This window comes from Pygocentrus nattereri, chromosome 14 (genome assembly GCF_015220715.1).
Source record: "Pygocentrus nattereri isolate fPygNat1 chromosome 14, fPygNat1.pri, whole genome shotgun sequence".
Classification (NCBI taxonomy): Eukaryota; Metazoa; Chordata; class Actinopteri; order Characiformes; family Serrasalmidae; genus Pygocentrus; species Pygocentrus nattereri.
In genome coordinates this window covers 26,250,001-26,271,444 of record NC_051224.1, presented here as the reverse complement: position 1 = coordinate 26,271,444, position 21,444 = coordinate 26,250,001, and the positions used below count along the sequence as shown (strand labels likewise).

At 38.2% G+C, this 21,444-nt stretch overlaps 1 protein-coding gene across 2 annotated transcripts in view; it reads right to left on the bottom strand.

Moving 5' to 3' along the window:
- Window positions 1-4,703: 4,703 nt before the first annotated feature.
- gng13b (guanine nucleotide binding protein (G protein), gamma 13b) overlaps window positions 4,704-21,444 on the bottom strand; it is a 23,146-nt gene continuing 6,405 nt past the window's right edge. For both annotated transcript variants that reach the window (XM_017713767.2, XM_017713766.2), the window contains exons 2-3: window positions 19,299-19,435; window positions 4,704-7,853 (exon numbers count right to left, since the gene is read on the bottom strand). In XM_017713767.2, coding sequence (XP_017569256.1) covers window positions 7,748-7,853; window positions 19,299-19,396 — 204 coding nt within the window. In that variant the 5' untranslated portion in view covers window positions 19,397-19,435 and the 3' untranslated portion in view covers window positions 4,704-7,747. The remainder of the gene's footprint in view (window positions 7,854-19,298; window positions 19,436-21,444) is intronic.

Here is a 21,444-nt window from a genome sequence, read left to right as displayed (position 1 = left end):
CGATTGTGTCCCACTTGTTGTTGACTCTTCACAAAAAATGTCAATTTCATATCTTTATGTTTGAAGCCTGAAATGTGGCAAAAGGTTGAAAAGTTCAAGGGGGCTGAATACTTTTGCAACCCACTGTATATATATATATATATAACTGAGTGTCATCAGCATAGCAGTGGAAATTTATGCCGTGTTTACTGATAATGATGCCCAGTGGTAGTATATATATTGTGAATAATATAGGTCCTAAAACAGAGGCTTGTGGAACACCATACTTTACTTTTGCAAGGACAGATGATTCACCCTTTACATTAACAAACTGATAGCGATCAGTGAGGTAGGACCTGAACCAGGAAAGAGCTATTCCTGTTACCCCTACAAGGTTTTCTAGTCTATCTAGTAAGATAGCACGGTCTGTTGTGTCAAATGCTGCACTAAGATCAAGGAGGACTAGCAAAGAAAATAAAAAAAAAAGATCATTTACAATTTTTACTAGAGCTGTTTCTGTACTGTGATGTGGCCTAAAACCAGACTGAAATTTTTCATGTAGATGATTCCTATGTAAATAAGAGCTTAATTGTTTTGCTACCACTTTTTCCAAGATCTTAGATATAAAGGGGAGATTCGAGATAGGTCTATAGTTTGATAGTTCGCAGGGGTCGAGGTTAGCTTTCTTAATCAGCGGTCTAATTACTGCAAATTTAAAAGTTTTTGGGATGTATCCAAGGCTAAGAGAGGAGTTTATTATTGACAGAATAGGCTTGGTTATTTTTGGTAAAATTTCCTTGAGTAAACCTGTAGGAATCGGATCCAAAATACAAGTAGATGATTTTGCGGAAGAAACAATTTTAACTAGTTCATTTTCTTGAAGTAAGGTAACAATTCCAGCCACTCTGCAGTGATTATAATATTCTCAGTATCTAGATAGGCATTATTAGTGTCATTAGTGTCAATTTTCTGCCTAGTCCAGCCCCTTGTTTTGTGACTCCACGCCTGATTGTTTCCACCCGTCCCTCATCATCCCTGTTGTATTTAAGCCCTGTGTTTGTCCCTTGTGTTTGTTCTTTGAGGTTTGATGTATGTTGTCTTTGTTGTTTGTTCTTTGAGGTTTGATGCATGTTGTTTTTCTTCTGGCCCTGTTGTTTGTGTACCTGTTTATTTACATTGTCTCTCCCTCCTGCTCTACATATTGGTCACTTGAACCTGGACTGTCTCGACCCTGTCTCGACCCTGGATTTGCCCTTAATAAAAGTTGCTTATCTCCACATATGCGTCCGACTCCTCGCTCCCCGGCGTTACAATAAGGCAGCAGATTTGTAGAGTGTAACTGTGTGTTCTGAATTTTCTGCTTAATTTTTCTGATTTTATCATTAAAGAAATTGATAAAGTCTAGCTGCTATAGGCTAATGGCATCTCTTTACTACTAAAGTGAATTTCGTATGAGATGAATTAATGATCTGAGACTTCTGTGCTCTGGGGAGAGCGGCTAAGTTATCTATGTCTACACCAAAGGTTAGTATTAGGTCTAGAGTGTGGTTATGGTAGTGTGTGGGCCCTTTTACATCAACAAAATCAGAGACTTTCTGGCTAAAGCAGACCTGGAGAAACTCATCCACGCCTTTGTTTCTAGTAGGATTGATTACTGTAATGGGCTCCTAACTGGACTCCCAAAAAAGACAATCAAACAGCTTCAGCTGATTCAAAACGCAGCTGCCAGAGTTCTCACTAGGAGTAAAAGAAGGGAGCACATCACTCCTATCCTTAAATCCCTACACTGGATACCAGTATGTTACAGGATAGACTTTAAGGTACTATTACTGGTCTATAAATGTCTTAATGGTGCAGGACCAGTATATTTATTAGACATGCTCCAGCAATATGAGCCGGGCAGAACTCTGAGATCATCAGGAACTGGTCAGTTAGTGTAGCCTAAGGTAAAAACTAAACACGGAGAGGCGGCATTTAGCTACTACGCTGCTCGGAAATGGAACCAGTTGACAGAGAGCATTAGAAGAGCCCCAACACTAGACACTTTTAAATCCAGAATGAAAACCTTCTTGTTTGAGCAGGCCTTTAGCTCAGTTTAATCCACTTTTATCCTGTAATGGCACTCTTATCCTCATTCATTTAACTTCTTTTATATCTATTGTTTTAATCATGTTTCTTATTTTTATTCTAATTTTTTATCTCCTTCTTTTAAATTTGATTAACTTCTTTTAAATCTATTGTTTTAATTATGTTTTTTAAATTTTTTAATTTACATAAATTTTATTTTATTTACATTAATTACATTTTTCTGTATTTTTTCATTTGTAAAGCACTTTGAATGACCGTCGTGTATGAAAGGTGCTATATAAATAAACTTGCCTTGCCTTTTATAATTTGGGTGAAAACGTTACTAAGCTTGATAGAAACTCAGAGAATTCCTGTAAAAACTAAGAATATGGCCCGGGTGGCCAGTAAATTGTAATAAATAAAAATGAATTTTTACTTGTTCCTTGATCAAGTATATTAAGCAAAAGAACTTCAAAAGAAGAAAATTTATACCTTACTTTCTGGCTCACGCATAAGCTTTAGTATGAATGGTTGCTATACCTCCACCCTGGCCACTTAAACGAGGGCTATGCGTATAACTGTAGCCTGTGGGGGTGGCTTCATTTAGACTAAGGTATTCATCAGGTTTAATCCATGTTTCTGTGAGGCACAGAGCATCGAAATTGTGATCGGTAATAATTTAATTTACAATGGTGGCTTTAGATGTCAGGGATCTTAAAACTAAGCAGGCTTAGTTTTAGACGAAAGGTGCAGTCATTGCAAACTGGTATAACTGGTCTGATATTAATTAGGTTACTAGAGCAAACTTTTTGAGGCTTTTTGATGCTTTGTTTTATTTGGGGAACAGACACAGTCTCAACTGGGAGGAACCTAAGTGGCACCACAAGGCAGTTTGCGATATGAGCAATTGTATTTATAGAATAAGTATTTGTATTAGCACTTGCCTTATTTACAGTAGAAGTGCTAGCAATTGCCTTATTTTCAGTAACCTTGGCATTATTAGCTGTAGCATTTCTATTTTTGGCGCTACTTACGTGACCTTCTCTTTGCGTTCAGTGGATGGCCCTCATGATGTTCCGTGAGAGAACAACAGATCCCAGACAACTAGGGTGAAGCCCATCCGTCCGGTAGAGCGCTGGCTGGTACCAAAATGAAGACCAGTTGTCCATGTAGCTCAAGTCGTTGAAGGCGCACCAGCCATGGAGCCAGGATTAATAAATGATAAAACTAATAGATCAATGCGATCAGTTATTAATCTCAGCATTACTGAGCTTTGCTAAAGCCTGAGTAGACTGATAAATCAATGTGATCGATTATTAATCTCAGCATTACTGAGCTCTGCTAAAGCCTGAGTAGACTAATAAATCAACGTGATTGGTTATTTATCTCAGCATTACTGAGCTCTGCTAAAGCCTGAGTAGACTGATAAATCAATTTGATTGGTTATAAATCTCAGCATTACTGAGCTCTGCTAAAGCCTGAGTAGACTAATAAATCAACGTGATCAGTTATTAATCTCAGCATTACTGAGCTCTGCTAAAGCCTGAGTAGACTGATAAATCAATGTGATCAATTATTAATCTCAGTTTTACTGAGCTCTGCTAAAGCCTGAGTAGACTGATAAATCAATGTGATTGGTTATTAATCTCAGTGTTGCTGAGCTCTGCTAAAGCCTGAGTAGACTGGTAAATCAATGCTATCAGGTATTAATCTCATGTTACTGAGCTCTGCTAAAGCCTGAGTAGACTGATAAATCAATGTGATCAATTATTAATCTCAGTTTTACTGAGCTCTGTTAAAGCCTGAGCAGACTGATAAATCAATATGATCAGTTATTAATGTGGTGGGAGATGCTAAATGCAACTGCTAGGCATGCATATCCATGATGCTTTGCATAAACAAGCGGATCTTGACCTCTCCATCATGACAGACACGCCTCACATAGAGGACAACAGGTAACATGGCATCTAACTGACCTTATTATTCAGTCCAAGTTTACAATCTGTGGACTTCTGTTTTACAATTATGATGGTCTGAAATGTTCATAAAGTGGACCAAAAGGAGCTGTTAATCTGTCTTCTGTGCGATCGTTGTAATGTGTTAATGCTAGCCAGCTAGCTAGCATCTGTGAGCTACTGTTAATGACGGCATATCGTTTGTTTACAACTTTTACAGCAAAACAATGTACTGCATGAAACAGATAAGACTAATGAGCTGATGAACATTAACACTTAAAAAAATTCTACAGAAGTCCAAATGCTGCCGTCTTAAATTTCAGGCTAAATTTAAGTTGAATTTAAAGCTTTCAATATCTGTTCAGTCATAAGAGCAAGTCAGCCTGAATAGGGGTATATATTCCCCTGATGACGTGTTTTGATTGCCATTGCTTTGTTCCACTGCATATTCATTGCATGAACTTAATCTGGCCAATAATATGGATTTAATATACCTGTGGCTAGTTTTTAAGATAGTAAACATCCCAAACAAAATCAATGTGATCTGCGTTTTTAATCACCAAGAGAACACTATAAAGGCACAGAGCCTGTTTCTGAATTAATTATAAAATCAGTAAAATAATACAGCAATGTTATGCTTTTGTATGTATTTTATGTATCCATGTTCATTCCCCCCAACAAAAAAAATAAATACAGATCAAATTAAGCAATATCTCTTTTATGTTAAATAAATTTCAGTGCATCCATTACAATTCATTGCAGTTTCTTTTTGCCTCCAAATGTCTATATATATTAGATGGAGGAACCATCCAACCATAAATGTCAACTACTGTAACCATATTATATATGTATTTTCTAATATAAACATGATAATTTAGTCATAAAATTCTAAATAAAACTGTGACATTTTTTCACTCACTGAAAAACGTCTGTGCACAATTTTTATTTCCTCAAATGTCAGGATGTACAACCAAAAACAAAGGACTTTAATTTTAACATGCTTTAAAGGGTGACCTTCATGGTGCAGTATCAAGGTCACAGATTTGGAACTGGTGTTGAATGAGGCCCAGTGTCTTTACTAAAGAACCTTTGAAGAACTGTCTTAATAAGGTAAGTGCAGAGTGTTGGATGCAGGAATTAAGAGTCTGGCTGGTGACCAATGATCAGTTTCAGCTCAGCTGCCAGTTTGTAGTGTAATTTGTCTCCAACTCTGTGTTTCTGATTAACATATTCATCCCCCGTTAGTTTTTCATCTCTTCTGGTTATGAACACAAGCACAAATGGATCCAATTTAGCTTTGTGTAGCATGATAACAGGAGAGATTTAGGAAATTTGACTTTTTTCCTAAGATCAAATGTGTTTCTTTGTGTGGGCCTTCGTACATCCCAGTGATAAACAGCTAAGCCTTGAGCTGAACAAGGCCAAGAGAACTCCGCAGTGTCTCCACAGTGTACGCACAGCATCGCACTCTAAACAGACACAAACAACACCAAAGCTGTCTAAAAATCTTCTACTTTATTCACGATAAATGTTTTTTGTAAAACATTCAATAAAAAAAAGTAATTGCTTATTGCTTATTCATTAATCTAGTTCTTGATCTTATGCATAATCCCCCCAAAGCACTCTCACTTTTAATACACCGCAAGATAATTAGACAGTTTTCTAACGTCCTATATATATAAAAACAGAACAAAATCAGAAGTCACAAATAAATTAACCCACACCCTTCACCTTGCTTTGATAAACAGATGTACATCTGAGTGTTAAAGCGATATATTGGGGCGAAAAAGCAAATTAACAAACCCCCACCACCTCCACTGTACCCCAAACACAGTCGACGTGGTTGCTTCTTTAGCTTTGCGCTGCAGAAAGTAATGGAAGCATATTAGCATGGCGCTAACTGCACACATGAACCCGCACTGTTTCTTAGCTACGCAACACTTCTATCCATTTTCATAGATATGAGGGAAACGTGATGCTAATCAGTGGGGCCTAAGCTTACTTGTTAGCTCAGTTTGCCTCGTAGCATCAGTGCTAAAGCCACAGAAGCAAACTCCAGATCGACTAAATTTGCGAGAGCTTGCAAATTCGCTGTCTTCTCCACAAATTATCACTTCAAGCCTTGGTCTGTGTCTCGGAGGCTGCTGATGGATCGCCAACTCCTTACGAAACGCATACATTCTTTTTTTTAAGGAAACTGTGTACAAGGCAGTATTTGATGGTGAATTCGGGAAGGTGTCGAGGGGGTTAAGGATGCGTCAGAGCTTTTCAAAGCGGTCACCGCTGATAGAACCATAAATAAATACATAAATAGGTAGATGATCATAAATAAGTCAATAAATTAAAACAGATCTTATCTGTACAGAATGGTGCTCAAAGTGAGAGTGTCATGTGTGGTTTTCTAATTAGTGCACCGGCCCGCTGGACAGATTAACAGACTGCGGAAAAAGGGAGGAATTAAAAGTGATAGATTTTGCTGCAATTCCACCCACACCTCACAATTTACTCCATATGTAGTCAATCAGCCAAGACATGTCTGGTGTCTGAAGTTTGCTTCTTTAGTTTTAGCCCAGAAGCTACAAGGCTAATGTGGCTAACAGGTAATGGTAGCTTATTCTCCACCAATTAGCATCATGCAAAAATATTACACAGTTGCCTTAAACCGTGTCCAATTGTTGGGTCTAACAGACTCAGTCAAATATGGTACAGCAGTTTGAGTCAAGCTAATAGACCACATGTTGACTGCTCTCTCTCTCCATAGTGGCGCTGATGCTTTAGTGTCAGTAAATGTTTGTTTTATCAGCTGTTCTTCTGTAAAGCCTCTGTTCTAGTGCGGTTCTAGGCTCTTCCTCACATTAACTGAGATCTTCCTTGTCTCCTCTTCAGTGTGTGAAATGAAGAAGAGTCACTCTTCACTCCAAATTCTTGGGAAACTGGGCGAATTTTCAGATTTACAGATCTGCTTCAGCTCATTGTAAAGTTATCAGAGGAATCCAGGCAGTTACAGTTTCTAGACTACGAAGGACCAACTGGGTGAGCCAGTCTGCTACAGTGCCACCCTGAGGCAGAGCAGTGCTGCAGCTCTAGTTGGTTAAGACAGAAGCTCATAGTGGGAAAAGCAGATAAACAATTATGTTGTAATGCCATCATTAATTTATTTTCAGGATCCCCCCTGAATTTTGATTTTGAGACATTAAGGGGGGTCCAAGAGGTTAGTCAGGGTCAGCCCAAGACCCCATGTATTACACATGGCATCGCTCCCATTACATATTAACTATTTTAGCCTCAAGTGCTAAACTAAGATTAGACACCAAACAAATCATGGCTGATCAAATACACTTGGTGTAAGAAGGAATTCTATCGCTTTAATCATCGTGCCTTTTCAGCAGCCCATCAGGCTTTTTCCTGGCAGTGGTGACGTTGCTTAAAAAGGAAAAAGCGCAAGCAGCAGCGACAACAGCGAAATATAACGGACTAAAGAAACTGCACTAACTGCATATAAAGATATACTGACATTTATGGTTAGAATAATAGTTAACGCATGGCAAAGTTGCAGTCAAATCTTGCAAATCGTGACTGTTTGGTGCTAATGACTCAGTGTGAACGGGAATGTGTGTGTGTGTGTGTGTGTGTGGGCTGTTGTACATTCATGGTGAAAGGGAACAGGGTGCAGGTGCGTTCTGTCCTGCTGGGCTTTGGGGCGTTTCGTTTTTTTGGGGAAGACTGAGGGATGCTGACTGTTTTTCCTAAAGAATCACGCACTTCCCCTTCTCCACCCACGGGTTATTCTTCATCAGCTCCGGGTTCAGGAATGGGTCTTGAGGAACGCACTCCTCAATCCATTTCACCAGGCTGAGGAACAGAAGGAGAACATCAATGTTATTACTGTCATTTAGCTACACACTGTTAAAAAAGGGGAGGTTTTAAAGGGGAGTTCCATTAATCCTTCACAATTCCCCCATAATTCAATGTGAGAGGTGTAAACTGAGAGATTCAGAGTGGTCTGGTGTGAAATGGTTCAGATGTCTTTACAGGGATGGTGATAGGACTACAACACAAATCTAAACATTTTATTTACTATCCAAAACCACCAATGAACCTACATGAGTCTTCTGCATTTATATGGAATATTGATAATAGAAAATGGTGGAAAATCTGGAATAATAAGTTTTCTTTGGGGACTATTTTGCCTCATTGCACCCTGCATGTATACCTCCACCATGAATGGAGTTTAACTTCTCTAAACTGTCATAAAACATTGTCCGTCATCATGTAGGGAATTCATAACCATTTCATGTAGTAAATTTCTGTGAGGGAGCTTTTAGATGTGGATGCCTGGTTCCTATCAGCACCACTGTGAACAGTTCTGACTCAGTAAGTAAAATTAAAGAGTAAGATTAAATATTTAAAAATGGTAATAATGTAAATGTCAGGACTTTATTGGCACCTATAGAGTAGTTATATTAGAGAGAGTTTGATTAATACTCAGTACTGGCAGATACTTGAGTAGAGGTATCGGTATCAAGAGGGAAAAAACAGTTGGTGGATCTATAACTACAATTACTACTGTTCACCATGATGCAGAACCTCTTAACGCCTTAAACTTCACAGATGTCAACATGCTCATATTTATTATTCAGCAACTACATTATAAACAGTGCAAACTGACTGAAGTAATAAGCAAGAGTGGAAAGCTGGCAGGTTCATTGTTGTTAAAGGAGAATTCCTACATGATTAAATAATTAAGATCTAAACAAAGTGGTTTGATCTAAAACACTCTGGAGTTAAAACATCAGAACCAACCAAACAAATCCGCTGCTTTTAGCCCACAAAGCTAACTTTCCCTGCTAGTAAAGCAAGGGCTAATATGAAACTCCTCCAACACTCCAGCATGTGGGAGTTGGTCTAAAGCTCATGACGCTGAATCATCAGATTTGGCAAATCGAACTGAAAACACTGGACAGATCAAAATAGACCGAGAAGGAGCTCCTGGGAAAACAACAGTAAAGCTTTCTGGAATAAAATGAAACCTTACAGTCAAACCCACTCCCTCATCCAGAGTTATTTTAGTATGAATGGGTCTAATATTGCACTTTATTCTGCTCATGCTGCAAATCAGAGGGATGTGGCCATCTGGTAATAACTTTATGAACCCTTGCATTAATACAGTTAATACATTAGCATTATTAAAGTTAATGAGTCCAGCATTAATAAAGTTAATACAATTAATGAAGTTAACAAGGTAGCATTGATAAAGTGAATACTCACACATTAATAACTTAAAAAAGTTAGTATTAAATAAAGTTTATAACAGAGTTCATAATTTTTCATTAACCAAGTTAGCAGTAATAAAGCTAATAAACCCAGCGCTAATAAAATGAATACATTTGCTTTAATAAAGTTAACATGTTTGCATTAATCATATTAATGAACCCAGCATTAATAAAGTTTGCATTTATTAAGTTAATAATTTGGTGTTAATAAGGTCAGAAATTTGCAATAAAGATACTGAATGTGTGTATTAATGAAGTTAATGTTAGCACTAATAAAGTTAATGAATTAATAAATTAGCATTAATAATTAAAGCTTTGATAACTCCTGTCTGTTAAAAAGACAGAGAACTGTGTACTACTTTTTTGTATGTATGGTCCAGTTCAAACATCTGTTTGTTTATTCATGTTTTACACTGTTTTTGTGTCTCTCAGATCATCATTTTATCTCCTTTCATCTCTGATCTTTTCTATCTGTTCCCGAGTCTGTTATGTTTATATGACGTGTTGCTCCACACTCAGCTGTAGTGACGCTGTGCGATGGGCAGGTTTATTAAAGCTGTCTAATTCACCCCAGGTGAGTTTAAACTAACGAGCTGTGCTCTGTGTGCGTCATTAACGAGGCTATATCCCCCACCGGCCCAGCGCAGGGAGGTAAACCCCTCACACATCAGTTCTGCTTCAGTCTAACCGTCTGTACACTGTAAACACACCAAACAGCGCATCTTCACAACACAGATGTCGACCAGTCCATTAATGCAGCTCAGCAAACCAGTATTTTACAAACATCACTGCATCAGATGATACTTAACATAGTATTAATAAAGTTAATGAGTCTGCATTACCAAAATGAATACACCTGCATTCATAACGGTTTTATTTTTATTACTAGTGTTACTGTCATCATTGCTATAGTAATAATAACACAATGCAATTGAGAAATATAAGTCTCAATCTTATTTTAGCTCACAGTAGCCTGATAATCCATCAATAATCCAACTAATGTCTCAATCGGAATAGAATACGTCCATGTACGCACCTCAGTCGGAATATTCTAGTCCGCTTGAGGCCACGCGTAATAGTGAAAGTTCATATCGTTCAGCATGGTGGAGCAGAACACGGCGGCCTTCTTTAATAAGGACATGTGAAGGACGTTTTCCTGAGTCTGACATCATTTTAAAGCAATTAAAAACACAAGCACTGCTCACTGCTGCTCACAGAGAGTTTACAGCTGCTGAAGCTGCTGCAGCAGGTTTGAAAAGTAGTGATGAAGAAAACAAAGTATTTTGATATTATATAACAAACAAGAGGATCATGTTCTATGAAGAGCCTTTAAAGGAAAGTCTAAGAAGAGATGAACATATCCAGACCTCAGTACACAGAGAATTAAACTCATGGTTCCCTTTAACAAACATTTACTTGCTGGTAGCTCGTAATAGTTTCCCTTTTATTATAAGCTTTCTTTACGGTACGGTCCACTTTCCTCAACACAGATTTTCCACTAATCTGGCTATGATTGATTGGATTGATGCTGTTTCCGTCCGGTGATGTCATCTCAAGATAGAATTACTGTCCTCGTTCACCATTTATGTAACATGAAGCGCTGCAGAGACGAACACATTAAACTGCTCTTCTGTTCAGACACTAAACCACTCCAGTAACAGAAAAGTCAGATTTACAGGTGCAGTGTGGTTTTAAAGCTCAAGCTGTAGCAGATCTCAGCTGAGTGTTCAGGTGAGATGGCAGGTGTGTAACCATCTGCGGTGTGATTATTCTGCTGAACTGAGAACTTATGACCGACCACACAAGGGAAAACATGGTGTGGACACAAACAACAATGTACACAAATAAACAACAAAACAAAACCATGTACAGCTGCTGTGAAGGGAAAAAATAAGAAACATGTACACAGTGAGATATGAGATTTTTATTGTCCCTGCTCAAGTACAATGAGACGTCATTTGGAACCTGTAGATTGATCATTCTACAGAAACGCCCACTTTTCTATCTCTCCATAGGAGTCAATGTTACTGATTGTCATTGGTGTTACACATAAGAAAGGTAACACCAGAGACATTTTTAATGAACAATGTATTTTACAAAATAACTGCTACAGGCATCAAACCACATGTTGCCCATCATGGAATATCCTCTATGTCCACAATACGTAATTTAATCCATTTAATTCTACTTTTTCACAGTTACTTCAGAATAAAGTAGGTCACACCAGTGATGTCAGCTAAAAGCTTCAAATGAAATCATGAGATAAATGAGAAAATCTCTGATAACTGAAAGACACAGTGGACTCGCCATGTGCTTTTCTTCATGGATCCTCAGAAAATGGGTAAAAGGAAGTCATTATATCATCAGTGTGACTTTTATTTCAAAATAAGAGATTGTTTACGCGGTAACACCAGAGACACGACTCCTGGGGACAACTTTCATTATATAATATGAAATATATAATATAAATATATAACTTGTAATATTTATTTGGCATTTGTTTTCTTTGTCATTCAATTCATATAATTCAGTCATGTATAGATTACTGTAGTTCATTTTTCTTGAAAACATGGCCTCAGCATTTACACATGACTGTGAGGACCTAGATGATTGATTTAAAAACCAATATTGCTAAATTGATGAATCAAGAAGCTTTAACTGTTAAAATAACATTGTTTTATTTGAAAATGTAAAAAGAATTGTAATCCCAAAATGTTTTTTAAGTATAATATATCTGTAAAGACTAGGGACACAAAAGTGGACATTTCTGTAAATTGATCCAGACGCTTAATTAAAGGTAAAACTGCAAATTATGTGAGTATAAACAGACTTATAGGCTATAAGATACAAAATATAGAATAAATAAAATGTAACAGTATAAATATAAACAAGAATAAGAACAAAGTGTCCAAAAAAAGAATATAGTGACCCCAATCCTCTGTGTTCTGAGGTCATTCTCTCTCGATTTCTTCATAGAATATGGTCCTCATATGTTTCATACCAAAATGCTTCATTATCTTCATCACTACTTTCTAAAAACACTGCAGCAACGTCTGTTGATTAGATGGAATAAAAAGGGCGACTATAAATTTAGGAAACTCTATAATTGTAAAGATAGAGAAACATATGTAGAAACTAGAGATGGATGGATCAATACGTATCGGTATCAGATTTTCAGCACAAATATTTGATTAGCTGATATTTATCTTACTTACTAATCCCTGAGCAGCGATTTATCACTATCATTTTAAACTCTTAGCCTGTAACTGTTTTAGTTTAACTTTCTCCTTTTTTATTTTATTTCATATTATTTTACTATTTTATTGCAAGTGTTTGAATTTGACAATTCTTTTAGTTATATTCTAGTAAATAGATTTTTCTAAAATTTTAATTTGTTATTGTTTATTATCTAAGTTCGTTCTTTTACTTACTTTTAATGTGTTTTCATTATGAATTTAACCAATAGAACCTGAGAGTGAGTGTTGTTTCACGAAATAACATCATGGCTGTGATTTGGTCGCCGCAGATCATCACAGCAGTGATGTTATTGGCGATACCACAATCCTTGAGTGTTCTACTGCTTTTATGCAACAGTTAAATCAAGTAAGAAATGAATAAACTGGCCGTGAGCGCGGTGTTTAATAGGTTTTATGTTCACAATTCCTTCCACCAAATTATAGTTCCTTAACAAGCAGCTTGTTGCTACGTTAGAGTAACAAGCTCCGCCCACTCACTGGACAGCTGGCAGTTCGTTCTCAAGCTCCTTACACTAAATTCCCAAGCGGTCATTCCCTTTGAGCAGCTTTTCAGTCAGCAGCTGTGACAGAAGAACAGCTAAACAACCTGGAATCAGCCAGAAATGAACCCAATACCATATCAAGTTCAGCTCAGTTTTGTCGATTTTTTCCAGATCAAGATTAATGTTTTGTTCCAGCCAGTCTGTAAAGCATCTTACAGCCCATTTAGTTCGGCGAATTGTACTGGGTTCATTTATGGCTGATCCCAGGATGTTTTGCTGTTCTTCTGTCTCAGCTGCCAACTGCAAAGCTGCTCAGTGGTGATGACCGTTTGGGAATTTAATGTCGTCTCATCTTCAGAGTCTGACCAAATCAGCTGTCTGTCAAATGTGATCTTAAGTGTCAATTTTCTGTTTGTGGCAAAGGAAGTAAAAACGTTCAAATGGCTTGAGCGTCTCAGTGGAGCGATGCAGTGTTTGTGTAAAACCCGTGATGTTATGGTGAAATAACAGCAGTAAGAATACCTCCCAACCAATCAGGTCGCAACTAACTGTTGCATAATTTATTAATATTTTATGCCTGTTTTCTATTTGAGCTGTTATTGTTTATCTTCTTGATCTTTATTTGATCTTCATTTGTTTTCATTTAAAATTTTTCATGCATTGTATTTAAAATTTTTAAATCTATTTTAAACTTTTATGGTCACAAAGATCAGCAAAGTGTGTTTTGCCTTGCCAGTCCATGAATTTGGGGGGCGGAGCTTCTGAAGGAGCAAGAGGTGTTTTGGTAATTCATTCTCCAGAATCACACACCTCACCTGCATTGTAGAGATCTTATTCCCAGAAATTTTGGAGCATTCATCATGAAAACTTCAGGCAACCAACAGGGTGGCTGCTGTGCTCAAATGATGTATAAAAGTATTTGAGCAGTGACGATGCCCAAACTATAAAAACTGAGAATTGATAAAAGACTCACTCCTCTTGGAGTGAAAACTTCCATGTTTTAGAGTTCGGCTCATTCACTCCTAATGGGAGCCACAACGGCCTGTTGCATCTTGGAGCGATGTTGCGACACACCAGTGGGCTTTCTCCTGACACAACCCCTCCCTCGGCTCCTCCAGCAGAGCTCTGAGTATGAACTGAGCGTGCTCAGTGGACCTGGAAGTGCTTTTAGCGTAAGAACAGAGAGCACATGATCGATTCCCCAGAGACTTCCTGCCAAGCCCAACACGGCTGATTAGGAAGGAATTGGACAACAGCAGAAGGATGTTATGAGACATCTTCTGAATTCCTAGATAGCAAACTACACATTCGCCCCCCAACCCTCCTCCAAACATAGCTGATCAGTCAAGACGTGTTCGGTGTCTGAAGTTTGCTTCTTTAGTTTTAGCACTTGGAGCTACGAGGAGTAACAAGAGCAAACACTCCAGCAGTTACCACTCTGTCTAAAGCTACCTTCACATTACAGGCCTCGTTGCTCAAATCTGATTTTTGGCTCAGATCCGATCTCTCTGACATGACGGTTTACACTCGTTCAGGTAAGTGATTCAAATCTGTCAGTAATGTGAACAAACTGGCGTCCTGAAATGATCCTCATGAGCACATCTTACTCAGTACCGTCATGTGAAACTTACGAACACAATGAGTTTTGTGAGAAGATAATGAACTCTGATCAGCTTTCAGCTTCACTATTAGAGTGAGAGGAAGGAGAAAAAGGTGAGATGAGCTGCTTTTCTATCGTTTACAGGCTTTAACTTCTGTTTGGCGCTACTGTCATGGTAACCTTGAATGATGGCTCACGTGCTCAATGGAGAAAATGCAAATGAATTCCAGTCTGAGCGTCACATTAAGGTCACATGGCCACTAACTGGATACAGATCTGATCTAGAACCCCACATAAAAGTGGCTCAGGTCGTATTTGAAAAGATCAGATTTGTGTCCACACAGCTCTGAAAACATCAGATCTGAGTCACATTAGGACAAAACATCAGATTTGGGCAACTTCAGCCTGGTAATGTGAACGTATGTAAGCTGTTAAGTTCACTGTTCAGTAGTTTTTAATAGACTCGCTCATGTGGTTTCTCTATGATCTAATTCAGCGGTGTCAAACTCAAACAGTAAAAGGACCATATTTAAAAATCTCATCAAATCTGTGGACCATAGAAAAATACATTTTTATTTAATTGTTGTGTTGTAACCTGAACTGGCCATAATTTATTCAACACCAAGATACAGACACATGGTAGTAGACCATGAAATATTACATGGATACTTTTAAATATTTTTAAATATTTAAATAAATATTTTAAACGTAAACGTCCCCAGGAGCTCAGTCTGTTAAACCTACCTAACTGCTTGAACTGGACACTTGGAATCCTTTCTCTGTTGCAGGTTCATTAATACCTGAGCTCAGTTTCAGCTGCTGAGCTGACATTCAGTGTTTATATTGATTAAACCGGAGCTGAAATGGATTTTGGTGATATGACTGATGTGGAATTGTGTAGAACTGGGGTGTAACCGCTGTCCCATAGGCTTGCTGCAGTAGGAGAGTCAGAGAGCACATTACGCTGCAGTGCATGCTGGGGACTGTAGCGCAGCACATTGTGAAACAGAATAATATTAATAGAACATTAAAATAGTTTTGCAGGCCGGACAGGATTATGTGGCAGGCCTGATCTGGCCCACGGGCCTTGTGTTTGACACATGGGATCTATACAAACTAAAGTATGAAAAAAAAGTTATGATTTAGGCAGTTTACACCATTATTAACTGATTAAGACTCAGGGATAGGCAGTAACTTTTACCCCAACTGGGTAACTAACCTGAAAGTTCACTGTCCCGAACAATTCTTTGTATTTTAAAGTGCTATTCACATAAAAATAGCCACACCATGCTTATATCACCAAGATAAACCTAATGACTGAAACAATGTTTTTAAAAAACAAATTTCTACCACTGACTTGTATTTCTATTGCATTATAAATACACTCACTATATAAATGCTAACTCTAACCCACTTCTTGCAGTTCTAGATTATGTCTGGAACACTATTTATTGCACTTCACTGAAACACTTCACTTGATATAACTGTTGATCTGAATATTTACATTTACTGCACACTTTAACAATGTTAGCTGTTAGAATTAATTAATTAGAATTAGAATTGTAACAACCAAATACTGTATACTGCTGCTCTGGTTGCGTCCTCAGTGACTGCTATACTCCTATATGCTAGGGTCTCTGCTAATCTGCTAATGTCATAGTATGTTCCATCTTCCTTTACATCGCTCCACACGCTCTCAGTACCGTGTACTGCCTGTGTTCTGTTCTGTTTTGTAAGCCTTTCCTATTTATTTACTGTTGACTGTATTGTCTGTACTGTTTATTTTATTGTCTGCACTCTGTTGTCTGTATTGTGTTTATTGTGTTGTCCACACTGTGTTTATAGTATTGTCTGTACTCTGTTTATTGTATTGTCTGCTGTTGTGTTCCTGTGTTGGTCCTGGAGGAACGTTGTTTCATTTCACTTTGTACGTGTATATAGCTTACATGGCAATAAAGCCTCACTTGACATGACATTCACATTAGAGTTATCAATTATCTTGACATTAGTATTTGCGTGCATTAGTGAATGTTACCTTCTGCAAGCTGTGTCGGTGCAATTCACACTACCAAGTTCCAGTCCATTTTTAATCTGAAGGTCTGTCTCATGTGGATAGTCAGTGAAAGGTGTCTCTCATCTAACCGTGTGATGTGCTGTCATCTTTGAATCTGCTTCACTGTTCATCAGTCTTGTGCACATGTCCAGTAGTCAGGACAAGCTAGCAGCTTTTTTCAGGCAATGCGAGAGACCTATCATGATATTTCAGTGAGTGCTCTTCCTAAACAATTAAGTTACGACAAAAACAGAACCACTTTTGTCTGCCTTGTTTAAAAACTTTACAGAACATCTCAGGTACAATGTACCTCGGTCACATTCTACACTTCTGATATTAAATAAAAAACTGACTGAACTGTGCCCTGAATGAGCTTGTGCAGCCTGCAGCAAGCCAAGCCTTGTGCATTTTCTGTACAGTCATAGAAAACAAGGTAACTCACAGAAAACTGATTACATGCATTGTTGTGTTTCACTCTGGCCAATGTGGACATGTATGCACCGTAAGTCCTCTGGAGGAAGACTTAAATGATTTTAAGGCCCGAAACATACTTTACGCATGTACACGAATGCAAATGCCAGCACTCGGCCAACGCACTGCTAACACTTGGACCTTCTGTACAAACTCTCCACCCAACGTGGGCCCAACGCTTTAAAAATACTATCAAAAAGTAATTGTGAATATTTATGTAATATTTAAATATTTATGTAATATTTGGCACTACATTTTTTTCAATCCAGTTAAATGGGACTCATTTTGCTCTGTTCATAATGAAGCATGCAGTTGGTCAGTTTCTACAAGTACTGTCGGTGTACAGTCATGGCCAAAAGTTTTGAGAATGACACAAATATTATATTTTCACATGATCTGCTGCCCTCTGGTTTTTATGTGTGTTTGTCGGATGTTTTTATCACATACAGAAATATAATTGCAATCATATTATGAGTAACAAAAGCTTTTATTGACAGTTAGAATGAGTTAATGCAGCAAGTCAATATTTGCAGTGTTGACCCTTCTTATTCAGGACCTCTGCAATTCTCCCTGGCATGCTCTCAATCAACTTCTGGACCAAATCCTGACTGATAACAGTCCATTCTTGCACAATCAATGCTTGCATTTTGTCAGAATTTGTAGGTTTTTGTTTGTCCACCCTTCTCTTGATGATTGACCACAAGTTCTCAATGGGACTAAGATCTGGGGAGTTTCCAGGCCATGGACCCAAAATCTCTATGTTTTGTTCCCTGAGCCATTTAGTTATCACCTTTGCTTTATGGCAAGGTGCTCCATCATGCTGGAAAAGGCATTGTTGATCACCAAACTGCTCTTGGACGGTTGGGAGAAGTTGCTCTTGGAGGACATTCTGGTACCATTCTTTATTCATGGCTGTGTTTTTAGGCAAGACTGCGAGAGAGCCGATTCCCTTGGCTGAGAAGCAACCCCACACATGAATGGTTTCAGGATGCTTTACAGTTGGCATGAGACAAGACTGGTGGTAGCGCTCACCTCGTCTTCTCTGAACAAGCTGTTTTCCAGATGTCCCAAACAATCGGAAAAAGGATTCATCAGAGAAAATGACTTTACCCCAGTCCTCAGCAGTCCACTCCCTTTACCTTTTGCAGAATATCAGTCTGTCCCTGGTGTTTTTTCTGGAGAGAAGTGGCTTCTTTGCTGCCCTCCTTGAGACCAGGCCTTGCTCCAAGAGTCTCCGCCTCACAGTGCGTGCAGATGCACTCACAGCTCCCTGCTGCCATTCCTGAGCAAGCTCTGCACTGCTGGTAGCCCAATCCCGTAGCTGAAACACTTTTCCTGGCGCTTGCTGGTCTTTCTTGGGCGCCCTGGAGCCTTTTTGGCAACAATGGAACCTCTCTCCTTGAAGTTCTTGATGATGCGATAGATTGTTGACTGAGGTGCAATCTTTCTAGCTGCGATACTCTTCCCTGTTAGGCCATTTTTGTGCAGTGCAATGATGACTGCACGTGTTTCTTTAGAGATAACCATGGTTAACAGAAGAGAAACAATGATGCCAAGCACCAGCCTCCTTTTAAAGTGTCCAGTGGTGTCATTCTTACTTAATCATGACAGATTGATCTACAGCCCTGTCCTCATCAACACCCACACCTGTGTTAATGGAGCAATCACTGAAACGATGTTAGCTGGTCCTTTTAAGGCAGAGCTGCAATGAAGTTGAAATGTGTTTTGGGGGATAAAGTTCATTTTCTAGGCAAATATTGACTTTGCAATTAATTACTGTTAAGCTGATCACTCTTTATAACATTCTGGAGTATATGCAAATTGCCATTATAAAAACTGAAGCAGTAGACTTTGTAAAAATTAATATTTGTATCATTCTCAAAACATTTGGCCATGACTGTACATATGTTAAGAAAAGCATGTCACGTCATAATTTCTCAAAATAATGATATACATGTTCTCATATTACCCAGCCCTAATTTTATGCGTATAAAAAAGACCTACAGACATCAGCCTTGTACTTCCAGTGCTAAAATTAAGGAAGCAAACATCAGCCACCAAGTCTTGGTTGATTGACCACGTTTGGAGTGAAGGAGGGACATAAACAGTCTGATGCGGGCAAGATGACTAAACAAGTACTATGGAGTGTGTAAGAACTTACTCAGTGACTGTCTTGGAGGATTTCTCTCGTTTAAATGCCAGCTGATACTTCAGGCTCTCCACCTCCTTCTTCATCTGGGGCAGGTCCATCTCATCCATGGCTGCAGTGTGAAAAGATCAACTCCCTCACAGTAAAACCTGGAAAACAAAACAAAACAAAAGGATTCAATCTGTTTGCCTCAAAATAAAAAAATGTAAAAATCCACAAAAAATGTGTACAGAACACAAAGAATGCAGCCAATTAAATTAAAAAATTTGTGCCCAGAATAACAAAAACATGTTCATATGTGTCACTGACGGACATAAAAAATGCACAAGTCCATTATTTCCCCTCAAAAAAATACATACATGAGAAATATCAAATTATTCAACAATACCTCTTTTATGTGAAATGATTTTCAGTGCATCCACAAAAGAAACAAAATGTTAGTTCCTTTTTGCCTCCAAAAAACAAAAATTGTCAGGTGGTGCAACCGTCCAGCAATCTAATATTGATTAAATAAACTATAAAAAGGTTAATTTAGTTATAATATTCAAAATAAAAGTTTGGCATTACTTAAACTTTGAAAGTGTCAACTTTATTTTAATTTTAATAATCTAATTTCAATTTTAAGTGTTCAACTCACTGAAAAACTTTAGTCCACAAGTTCTTACTTCCTCACGTCAGGCGGCACAACCAAAAACAAAGGACTTATTTAGCACCTTTTGTGTAAGACTCAGCGATATAGTCAGGCAAATATGCCGTACACTGATTTTTTATTTTTTTTTTACCAAGTTTTAATTGTATGATTAATAAACAATTTTCTTTGGATCATTTTTTCATCTGTTTCTGAGGATAACCACATCGTGATGGAGTCTCCTGCAGTCGGTTGCAGAAATGCTGATATGATTTGAGGTAAAAATTGTTTTACTGATTATAATAATAGTTATGGAAAACGCCTGTTAACCCTCTGTGTTCTGAGGTCATTCTCTCTCGATTTGTTCAACTCTCCTTAAATTCTCCTTTAAAGGCTCTTCATAAAACATGATCCTCATATGTTTCATATCAAAATCCTCCGTTATCTTCATCACTTAACTTCATCCAAAACTGCTGCAGCAACTTCTGACCAAAATCCTTTTGCTTTGAGTGACCCCATTAAATAGGGTCATTGTCCATTTTATCAGTTCCACTTAGGTGCACATTGTAGTTCTACAGTTACAGACTGTAGTCCATCTGCTTCTCTGCATACTTTGTTAGCCCCCTTTTACCCTGTTCTTCAGTGGTCAGGACCCCCATGGACCCTCACAGAGCAGGTATTATTTGGGAGGTGGGTCATTCTCAGCACTGCAGTTACACCGACATGGTGGTTTTGTGCTAGTGTGTGCTCCGCTGGTATGGGTGGATCAGTCACAGCAGTGCTGCTGGAGTTTTTAAACAATGTCCACTCACTGTCCACTCTATTAGACACTCCTACTTTGTCGGTCAACCTTGTAGATGTAAAGTCAGAGATGATAGCTCATCTGCTGCTGCACAGTATGTGTTGTTCAGCAGCGACACTGAGGTGTTTAAAAACTCCAGCAGCACTGCTGTGTCTGATCCACTCAGACCAACACACACTAACACACCACCACATGTCAGTGTTACTGCAGTGCTGAGAATGACCCACCACCCAAATAGCACCTGCTCTGTGAGAGTACATGGGGGACTTGACCACTGAAGAACAGTGTAAAAGGAGGCTAACAAAGTATGCAGAGAAACAGATGGACTACAGTCTGTAACTGTAGAACTACAAAGTGCTCCTATATACTATGTCTTTGCTGATGACGCCTAAACCATTATCACTCTGCTGACGCATTGCCAAGTAATGAGTGATGTGTTGCCAAGTAATGACAAACTTTATGCTTTATTAGTGCTGATAAAAAAAATGAGACATCAATAAAAGGACTTCATCCCAAGGATCCAAGGAACATCATCCAAATCATATTTGCAATAACAAACTCACTCTCGTCCTAATGTTTAAATATATTTTACATGTGTGCTGGGCTAGTCCAAAGTTAGAATGGAACCACTTTCTTCCTTAGTACTACAAGACTGGTAAGCAGTGCTGGGCGATATGATCGCAAATCAAGATCACAATTAACTGAATATTTTACATTGATTACAATTA